Source organism: Labrus bergylta, chromosome 16 (genome assembly GCF_963930695.1).
Source record: "Labrus bergylta chromosome 16, fLabBer1.1, whole genome shotgun sequence".
NCBI classification, from domain to species: Eukaryota; Metazoa; Chordata; class Actinopteri; order Labriformes; family Labridae; genus Labrus; species Labrus bergylta.
This window is the reverse complement of record NC_089210.1, coordinates 195,001-205,000: the sequence shown is the minus strand read 5'-3', so window position 1 is coordinate 205,000 and position 10,000 is coordinate 195,001. Positions and strand designations below refer to the sequence as shown.

The 10,000-nt window shown below is 48.5% G+C and overlaps 3 protein-coding genes across 8 annotated transcripts in view; 1 reads left to right on the top strand and 2 right to left on the bottom strand.

The window, feature by feature from the left end:
• Positions 1-8,935, bottom strand: part of LOC110006244 (zinc finger CCCH domain-containing protein 7B) — an 18,020-nt gene extending 9,085 nt beyond the window's left edge. Inside the window, exons 1-10 of one of the 4 annotated variants that reach the window (XR_002279242.3) lie at positions 8,735-8,935; positions 7,811-7,878; positions 6,301-6,337; positions 6,015-6,212; positions 4,670-4,828; positions 4,513-4,590; positions 4,195-4,254; positions 1,370-1,433; positions 1,118-1,266; positions 47-587 (exon numbers count right to left, since the gene is read on the bottom strand). Coding sequence is in view for 3 of the 4 variants with exons in the window: in XM_065964617.1 (XP_065820689.1) it covers positions 47-587; positions 1,118-1,266; positions 1,370-1,433; positions 4,195-4,254; positions 4,513-4,590; positions 4,670-4,828; positions 6,015-6,212; positions 6,301-6,337; positions 7,811-7,869 (1,345 nt within the window). In the remaining variant the exon portion in view is untranslated. The remainder of the gene's footprint in view (positions 1-46; positions 588-1,117; positions 1,267-1,369; positions 1,434-4,194; positions 4,255-4,512; positions 4,591-4,669; positions 4,829-6,014; positions 6,213-6,300; positions 6,338-7,810; positions 7,879-8,734) is intronic. The other 3 variants (XM_065964617.1, XM_020661422.3, XM_020661424.3) reach the window with 3 other exon arrangements.
• Positions 6,344-7,126, bottom strand: LOC136183019 (octapeptide-repeat protein T2-like; the record flags this gene model as incomplete). Its single annotated transcript, XM_065964632.1, has 2 exons — positions 6,344-6,837; positions 6,874-7,126. Coding segments are annotated over 2 exons (606 nt in total), but the record flags the coding sequence as incomplete, so codon positions are not given.
• Positions 8,936-9,617: 682 nt separating the features above from the next.
• The window catches only part of rangap1a (RAN GTPase activating protein 1a), an 8,976-nt gene continuing 8,593 nt past the window's right edge, over positions 9,618-10,000 (top strand). For 2 of the 3 annotated variants that reach the window (XM_065964618.1, XM_065964620.1), the window contains exon 1: positions 9,618-9,759. The gene's annotated coding sequence lies outside the window, so the exon portion shown is untranslated. The remainder of the gene's footprint in view (positions 9,760-10,000) is intronic. The other variant, XM_065964619.1, reaches the window with a different exon arrangement.

Genomic DNA, 10,000 nt, shown 5'->3' with positions numbered 1-10,000 from the left:
AGTACACTTCCTCTTTACAATTAGTCCGTCAGTTCATCATGTTTACCTGTCGAGATGAACTCAGAGACCGTGTCCAGACCTGATCCCCCGAAGGACACGACGCCCTCTACAGACGGAAACAGGTCCAAAGCATCCAGAGAGTCCAGCTGCTCCACAGAATTCAGACCCACATCAACACCTGGACCACCTGGACCAGAGGCTGTCTGCAGAGCATCAAGCTCATCCAGAGAACCGTCCAGGCTCCACCCCTCTGTGGATGTGGACTCGCTCTCAGCAGCAGGACTCTGTGGTGGGTCTAAGATTTCATCCAGAGAGTCCAGTCCATCTAGAGGGTCCAGCCCCACAGAGGGCGGGGCTACATTTGAAGCACCAACGCCACCTGTCAGTCCAGAGGAGGAGAGGTCATCTAAGGCGTCAAGTGTGGACGGACCGACACAGCACTGAGCACTGACACAGCACTGAGCACTGAGAGCACTCTGTACGGCCGAGTTAAAGAAGGCGGGGGGCAGCTGAGGGGTGGGAGCAGGAAGGACGAGGGGGACTGAGTATGAGGACATCCTGATGGGGACACAAGTCGCCGCCTCGGTCTGAAAACATAGAGAGAGAGAGAGAGAGAGAGGGGACTGAGTGATGAAGATAAAGTTTATGGACCAACAACAGTTTAAAACATTAACAGTTCTTCTTTTCACCATCAAACAGTTATAATATAGAAAGACATGAAAATGTGAAGCAACAAAAGCAGTTCCTCCAGTGTCCATTAGAGTCTGTTTCTTGCAGTGAGTCAGTCCCCATTGAGATATGAGAGCAGTTATCAGGTCAACAGGTGTTGCAGCGATGGAAGCGGTCAAGAGAAGTGGTTCAGATAGAAGTGATTGTACCCGACCTAAAAAGCCTCTGCATGTTTCTAATAAGCTCCACGAGCAGAAACGTGCTCAAACTAGGATCAATATTGGAGATGCTTTTGAAAAATGGAGAGAGGTTAGAACACAGCAAGGTTTACAGACCCATGCAGAGCTGGATAAACACTGAAGCTTCAGAGTCCACCACATGGTGACCTGCGTGAGCATCCACTCCAGACTCATCTGCAGACACAAACAAGGTTCAAGTATCAGACTACCTCAGGTTGCTGGTAGTGAAAACAGTCGAGCAGGTTGTCCAAGTCGTCGCCGATCAGCTCCGAGTCGTCCAACGTGTCCGACATGTCGGGAACTACAGACACTGCAGCAGTGGCGGACGGCGAGGACTGAGGCATGCTGGGAAAGCTGACTGAACACAGACGGGAGGGTTATTAGGTTTCAGTGCTCATATTGTTTACACATTATTGAATCATGAAAACAAACAGGAAGTGTGTTTCTGAAGTAATGATCACCTGGAGTGAGCACGCTCAGAGGATTCAAACTGTTTTCTGTCGACACCTGGAGAGAAGAGGACACCTGCAGAGAGGACCAGAAGACATTTAATATTTAGATATTGAAGAGGACATGAATAGGTCATGAAGAGGACATGAAGAGGACATGAAGAAGTCATGAGGTCATGAAGAGGTCATGAAGAGGACATGAAAAGGACATGAAGAGGTCATGAGGTCATGAAGAGGTCATGAAGAGGACATGAAGAGGTCATGAAGAGGTCATGAAGAGGTCATGAAGAGGTCATGAGGTCATGAAGAGGACATGAAAAGGTCATGAGGAGGTCATGAAGAGGTCATGAAGAGGACATGAAGAGGACATGAAGAGGTCATGAAGAGGACATGAAGAGGACATGAAGAGGTCATGAAGAGGACATGAAGAAGTCATGAGGTCATGAAGAGGTCATGAAGAGGACATGAAAAGGACATGAAGAGGTCATGAGGTCATGAAGAGGACATGAAGAGGTCATGAAGAGGTCATGAAGAGGACATGAAGAGCTCATGAAGAGCTCATGAGGTCATGAAAAGGACATGAAGAGGTCATGAAGAGGTCATGAAGAGGACATGAAGAGGTCATGAAGAGGACATGAAGAGGTCATGAGGTCATGAAGAGGACATGAAGAGGTCATGAGGAGGTCATGAAGAGGACATGAAGAGGACATGAAGAGGTCATGAAGAGGTCATGAAGAGGACATGAAGAGGTCATGAAGAGGACATGAAGAGGACATGAAGAGGTCATGAAGCGGTCATGAAGAGGACATGAAGAGGTCATGAGGTCATGAAGAGGACATGAAGAGGTCATGAAGAGGTCACGAAGAGGTCATGAAGAGGACATGAAGAGGACATGAAGAGGTCATGAAGAGGTCATGAAGAGGACATGAAGAGCTCATGAAGAGCTCATGAGGTCATGAAAAGGACATGAAGAGGTCATGAAGAGGTCATGAAGAGGACATGAAGAGGTCATGAAGAGGACATGAAGAGGTCATGAGGTCATGAAGAGGACATGAAGAGGTCATGAAGAGGTCACGAAGAGGTCATGAAGAGGACATGAAGAGGTCATGAGGAGGTCATGAAGAGGACATGAAGAGCTCATGAAGAGGACATGAAGAGGTCATGAAGAGGACATGAAGAGGTCATGAAGAGGACATGAAGAGGTCATGAAAAGGACATGAAGAGGACATGAAGAGGTCATGAAGCGGTCATGAAGAGGACATGAAGAGGTCATGAGGTCATGAAGAGGACATGAAGAGGTCATGAAGAGGTCACGAAGAGGTCATGAAGAGGACATGAAGAGGTCATGAGGAGGTCATGAAGAGGACATGAGGTCATGAAGAGGTCATGAAGAGGACATGAAGAGCTCATGAGGTCATGAAGAGGACATGAAGAGGTCATGAAGAGGACATGAAGAGGTCATGAAGAGGACATGAAGAGGTCATGAAGAGGTCATGAAGAGGACATGAAGAGCTCATGAAGAGCTCATGAGGTCATGAAAAGGACATGAAGAGGTCATGAAGAGGACATGAAGAGGTCATGAAGAGGACATGAAGAGGACATGAAGAGCTCATGAGGTCATTAAGAGGACATGAAGAGGTCATGAAGAGGTCATGAAGAGGACATGAAGAGGTCATGAAGAGGTCATTAAGAGGATATGAAGAGGACATGAAGAGGGTATGAAGAGGTCATGAAGAGGTCATGAAGAGGATATGAAGAGGATATGAAGAGGATATGAAGAGGTCATGAGGACATGAAGAGGTCATGAAGAGGACATGAAGAGGTCATGAAGAGGATATGAAGAGGACATGATGTCATGAAGAGGTCATGAAGAGGACATGAAGAGGTCATGAAGAGGACATGAAGAGGTCATGAAGAGGACATGAAGAGCTCATGAGGTCATGAAGAGGACATGAAGAGCTCATGAAGAGGTCATGAAGAGGACATGAAGAGCTCATGAGGTCATGAAGAGGACATGAAGAGCTCATGAGGTCATGAAGAGGACATGAAGAGGTCATGAGGTCATGAAGAGGACATGAAGAGGTCATGAAGAGGTCATGAAGAGGTCATGAGGTCATGAAGAGGACATGAAGAGGTCATGAAGATGTCATGAGGTCATGAAGAGGACATGAAGAGGTCATGAAGAGGTCATGAGGTCATGAAGAGGACATGAAGAGGTCATGAAGAGGTCATGAAGAGGTCATGAGGTCATGAAGAGGACATGAAGAGGTCATGAAGAGGTCATGAAGATGTCATGAAGAGGACATGAAGAGGACATGAGGTCATGAAGAGGACATGAAGAGGTCATGAAGAGGTCATGAGGACATGAAGAGGTCATGAAGAGGTCATGAAGAGGTCATTAAGAGGATATGAAGAGGACATGAAGAGGTCATGAAGAGGTCATGAAGAGGACATGAAGAGGTCATGAAGATGTCATGAGGTCATGAAGAGGACATGAAGAGGTCATGAAGAGGTCATGAGGTCATGAAGAGGACATGAAGAGGTCATGAAGAGGTCATGAAGAGGTCATGAGGTCATGAAGAGGACATGAAGAGGTCATGAAGAGGTCATGAAGATGTCATGAAGAGGACATGAAGAGGACATGAGGTCATGAAGAGGACATGAAGAGGTCATGAAGAGGTCATGAGGACATGAAGAGGTCATGAAGAGGTCATGAAGAGGTCATTAAGAGGATATGAAGAGGACATGAAGAGGTCATGAAGAGGTCATGAAGAGGTCATGAAGAGGACATGAAGAGGTCATGAAGAGAATATGAAGAGGATATGAAGAGATCTTACTTTGATAGCTTCAGTGTTCGTGTGCCCATTTGAGAGCTGTCTGTTGATCAGAGGGTTATCCTTAAAATAAAGAAACAAACAAATAAAGAAACAAATAAATACATATCTAAAAACAAACTTCAGCATACCATACAGTATATTCATCAACTCTGTCCCAGCCAAAATAATCAGAGAAGAAGAACGCTTCCTGACTGAAGTCCAGGACAAAGAGAGAACATAAAGCTGCATCAGTCTCCTGAGGTCTGGAGGGTTTGTGTCACTGCTCCGTGTTTGTGGTTTGATTTCAGTCTTCAGGTAGGTAGGTATTCTTCCTCTCACCTTTGTGACGTACGGTTTCCTGACTCTCAGTCCCAGACGGGCCGTTAGCTCCTGAGCTAACTCGCTCACCTTCATGTCCTGAACACAGAACAATAACAATCCTCTTAATTTCGCTCTCATCCATTCAGAGATCAGAATAACCTTGTACAAAGATTACCGGTCTGCTGATGAGCAGGGGGTCTGTGGTGACGTTGTAGGCCTCTCTGTATTTCCCCAACTCCTTCAGACACAGAGCCTTCCTGTACAGAGCTCGGTGACTCTGCTCACACACTGAGAGCGCTCGGTCACAGTCAGACACCCCACGATCATATTCACCCTGAAGAGACGAGAAAGAACAGTTATTATCACTCTCTGCCTGCTCCTCTGTACTCAGAAGGAGGAGCTAGTTTAGAGGAGGAGGAACAGCCTGTTTATATTACTGGACAGAGCCTGAGTGACGTCCCCCGTGTGTTCCTGCAGGGGGCGCTGGAGTCCCATCGATGGCGGTCTCCATGCTGGAAATGCTGTCTCAGTCTAACTTTCAGTCAATCTAACGACAGGCTGAGAGCTGGAGCTGAGGCGGGTTTTAAACCTCCTGACAAACCGTTACACCGCGCCCACCTGTCAATCAGGTCAGCTACACGCCTTATTGTGAATAACTCTTATCCTTCATCAAATCAAAACTGATGAGTCATCAAAACATTCACCCCCCGTACAGTGTGTGTCCATCCAGACATGAGCTAATCACACCTATTTTGTTTTTTGAACCAGGCTGTAAACATGTTCATCTCTGCTGTAAAAACAGGCTTTTTAGAATGGGTGTGTATGTGACTTCCTGTGCTTCTGCAGCCAGCCTCTAGTGGACACTCCAGGAACTGCATGAGGTTGCTGCTCGACAGGTAGGAGAGACACGGCTCACACACACTATGAGAAGTGCTTTTTTAGTTTTCTTCATTGTGGTCGTTTCAGGAGGAGGTTGACTCAGCACCTACACACCTTTTGTTCATCTGGTCTCCAGTCATTTTTGTGTTCTTTGGTTTTTTATGGTTAGTTTGCCTGACTGACATGACTCAGGGTTTTTAAGGGGGGGTTTATGCAAATTGAGCTTTGGGTTTAAACTTAACAATCTGAGTGGGTGCTCGTAGTCTAGTGGTTATGTCATGAGTTTCTCCTCCAGCCTCCTTGTATTTATTCTGCAGAAAGTCAGAGTGATCTGATGTGAGAACGCAGCAGGATATAATCAGGAGAATTCACCTGGAGGGGGGAGTGACCTTTATTCCCTGTGATCGCTGCACGACAATAGACTGTCTGCACGCCACATCTACCGTCTCTGAGTTCCTGTGTTCAGCTGCTTGTGTTTAGTCGAGGGTCTTATCTTCATTCTGCTTCAGACTGAGGCTCTCTGACGTGTTTGATACGACGCCGTGTGTTATTTGAAAGATTCCAAAAGGAGAAAAGCTTTAAAGAACCTTCAGATCTCTCACATCTGGCTGTTCTAAATGTTAAAGAGTCTGTGCTCTCACCATGCTGTGATAGGCTGCAGCTCTGTTCACGTACAGACTCTCCAGGAGGACCTGAGGGACGCTGAGCTCCTCCGACACGGCATACTCCGACACATTCAGACCCTCCGAGAACATCTTCACTGCCTGCTCCCACTCCCCCTCTCTGAACAAGACGTTCCCCTCGTCCAGCAGGTTCACCACCAGCTGAGTCACAAAGTCCTGGAGGGACAAAGAAACCACAGTTACAAAGAAGAGGAGAGGAGAGGAGAGGAGACAGACTCTGTCTCTCGGGGTTTAGACTCTGTACCTGGTATCCACCCGGCTCGGGGAAAGCCAGTGAGGACCTGAAACACACAAAGGGTCAGACAGCAGCAACTGAACATTAAACTTGATTCTAGTTCAAATCAAACCACATCTGTTTGTTACCATGGCAACTAAACAGAAGTCAGCTGCAGAGTATTTAAGTTTATTCATTTCAATTATTACAAGTGTCAGGGTGTCTTCAGAGCATGGAGACGAGCGAGGGTCTCCAGCTTCACCCTCTGATCCAAACGCTGACAACTTATTACTGCAATTGAAATGCTTCTTCTCTCGCTCGCTTCTCTCTCGCTCGCTTCTCTCTCGCTCGCTTCTTCTCCCTCGCTTCTTCTCGCTCGCTCGCTTCTCTCTCGCTCGCTTCTCTCTCGCTCGCTTCTCTCTCGCTCGCTTCTTCTCTCTCGCTCGCTTCTCTCTCGCTCGCTTCTCTCTCGCTCGCTTCTCTCTCGCTCGCTTCTTCTCCCTCGCTTCTTCTCGCTCGCTCGCTTCTCTCTCGCTCGCTTCTCGCTCGCTTCTCTCTCGCTTCTCTCTCGCTTCTCTCTCGCTCACGTCTTCTCTCGCTCACTCGCTTCTTCTCGCTCGCTTCTCTCTCGCTCGCTTCTTCTCTCGCTCGCTTCTCTCTCGCTCGCTTCTTCTCTCCCTCGCTTCTTCTCGCTCGCTCGCTTCTCTCTCCCTCGCTTCTTCTCGCTCGCTTCTCTCGCTTCTCTCGCTTCTCTCTCGCTTCTCTCCCGCTCACGTCTTCTCTCGCTCACTCGCTTCTTCTCGCTCGCTTCTCTCTCGCTCGCTTCTCTCTCGCTCGCTTCTCTCTCACTTCTCTCTCACTCACGTCTTCTCTCGCTCACTCGCTTCTTCTCGCTCGCTTCTCTCTCGCTCGCTTCTTCTCTCGCTCGCTTCTCTCTCGCTTCTCTCTCGCTCACGTCTTCTCTCGCTCACTCGCTTCTTCTCGCTCGCTTCTCTCTCGCTCGCTTCTCTCTCGCTTCTCTCTCGCTCACGTCTTCTCTCGCTCACTCGCTTCTTCTCTCTCGCTTCTCTCTCGCTCGCGTCTTCTCTCGCTCACTCGCTTCTTCTCTCTCGCTTCTCTCTCGCTCACGTCTTCTCTCGCTCACTCGCTTCTTCTCTCTCGCTTCTCTCTCGCTCACGTCTTCTCTCGCTCACTCGCTTCTCTCTCGCTCGCTTCTCTCTCGCTCGCTTCTCTCTCGTTCGCTTCTTCTCTCGCTCGCTTCTCTCTCGCTCACGTCTTCTCTCGGCAATCTTTGGTGAAAATATGACTTCAGATCTGTCGGTTTTTGAAGCTTTGGTAAAATCCAAACAAAGCCTGAAAACTGGTGGATCAGAGGAAGTGATACAGATGGTGAATTTGGACTGCAGTACCCATTTTAAACACTAGGGGTCACTTACATATTGCTCCTTTAATTACAATCTTTCCTATGTGAGAGTGGTTAGTCAGTCCCCCCCCTCCCCCCCTGAACTGAGTGATTTAAAGGAGTCACTGAAGTTGTTACTGAATAAAGGCGAGGTCTCTGTTGATGTCCTCTCTTCTTCTCTCTCGGGCGGAGTCCATCGCTGCTCCCTGCAGGAGGACAGGAAACACATCAAGCCTCCACCTCCTCTTCCTTCACCTCCTCCCCCTCCTCCTTCACAAACCTCCTCCCCCCCTCCTCCTTCACAAACCTCCTCCCCCCCTCCTCCTTCACAAACCTCCTCCCCCCCTTCTCCTTCACAAACCTCCTCCCCTCCTCCTCCTCCTTCACAAACCTCCTCCCCTCCTTCTCCTCCTTCACAAACCTCCTCCTCCCCTCCTCCTCCTTCACAAACCTCCTCCCCTCCTCCTCCTTCACAAACCTCCTCCCCTCCTCCTTCTCCTTCACAAACCTCCTCCTCCCCTCCTCCTCCTTCACAAACCTCCTCCCCTCCTCCTTCACAAACCTCCTCCCCTCCTCCTCCTTCACAAACCTCCTCCTCCCCTCCTCCTCCTCCTTCACAAACCTCCTCCTCCCCTCCTCCTTCACAAACCTCCTCCCCTCCTCCTTCTCCTTCACAAACCTCCTCCCCTCCTCCTCCTCCTTCACAAACCTCCTCCCCTCCTCCTCCTCCTTCACAAACCTCCTCCTCCCCTCCTCCTCCTTCACAAACCTCCTCCCCTCCTCCTCCTCCTTCACAAACCTCCTCCTCCTTCACAAACCTCCTCCCCTCCTTCTCCTCCTTCACAAACCTCCTCCTCCCCTCCTCCTCCTCCTTCACAAACCTCCCCCCCCCCCTTAAAACCCGGATGTAAGCTGCCTCAGGTCATCTGTCATGATGTTTGGGCACACACACACACACACACACACACACACACACACACACACACACACACACACACACACACACACACACACACACACACCCTCTCAGTCGCTGTCATGGCGCTGCTGGCTAAAGCTCACCTGATGAAGTCAGGAAGTTCATTGACCCGGGTTAAAGTTCACAATCGAGTCATTTCGGGTCCGAGGAGGATCCAAAACGGCAAATGTGTCAGCTAACAGCAGTCCGAGCTGAACCGAGAGGGGCGGCTCCGTCACTGTCCCGGGTTAAGTTTCGATTCTCAGTAGCTCACCAGGAACACCCACGAGCCAGCTGGAAACGGAACACTGGCCCTTTAAGAGACGTGAGACCCTCCAAACCCTGAGTGCTGTCTGCCAGGCGGGGGGGGTCTAAAACACCCCTTAAATAACAACCCCCTAACCCCCAGACACATGAACCCACCAGCTTTTAGAAATCTGACAGAATACTTCAAATATCTAAATACTATATTTGAACAATGTGTAGTAATAATCATCATACACCCACAGACTAAATATTACTGGATGACGCCTGAGTGACGTCACCCATCTGTTCCTGAGGATTGCTGACACCAGTTTAGTTTCGATTCTCAGAACAATAAAAACCCCGAGTTCTGTCTGCCAGGCAAACTAACCATAAAGACCACACCCTCAACCTTCTCCTGTACGGAGCCCCTGAAATCCAAAAAGGTTAGAAAAGAATTCTTGTTCACACAATAAAATCATTTTATCATTACTAATGTGTGTGAACGAGGTAAACATATTCATGAACAGATCAAATGTATTTTTAAATTATAAACTTTTTATATGATGATCAAATGTATTCTAAATCTGAAAGACCAAAATGACTTTGTGACACATGATATAAAGAAAGAGAATCATGATTCAGTCATTAAATGTAATATTTATTAAACAGGTCCAGAGTAATAAAATTGATGTTTCAGTTTTAATCCTTACTGACAAACAGCCTGACGCAGTACGTGGACGCAAAGTTGTAGTCCTATTGGACTACAAGTCCCTTGTGTCTGCGCTGTGCTGCCGTAAAGTGAGGCGGTGTGTTGCTGTGTTTGAACGTCAGGAGCGAGCGGGAGTGTTGAGGACAGGTCTGCAGAGAGAGAGAGCAGGTAAAGGTGAGTGTGGGTAATAAGGGGAGGAGACTAAGTAACGGGACACCGTTACCTGTAATAACGTTCAGAGGCGGCGGGCTCCGTCTAACTCCTGGATTAGCTTGTTAGCAGGTTTCAGACATGAAGGGCCGAGTCCACCTCCCTCTGCACACTGTCTGAACAAAGATCCGCATCAGGATCTGGATCAGGAACAGGGATCAGGTGTGGCCCTGGACTGACAGATGTTCACCACAGCTGGATTAAC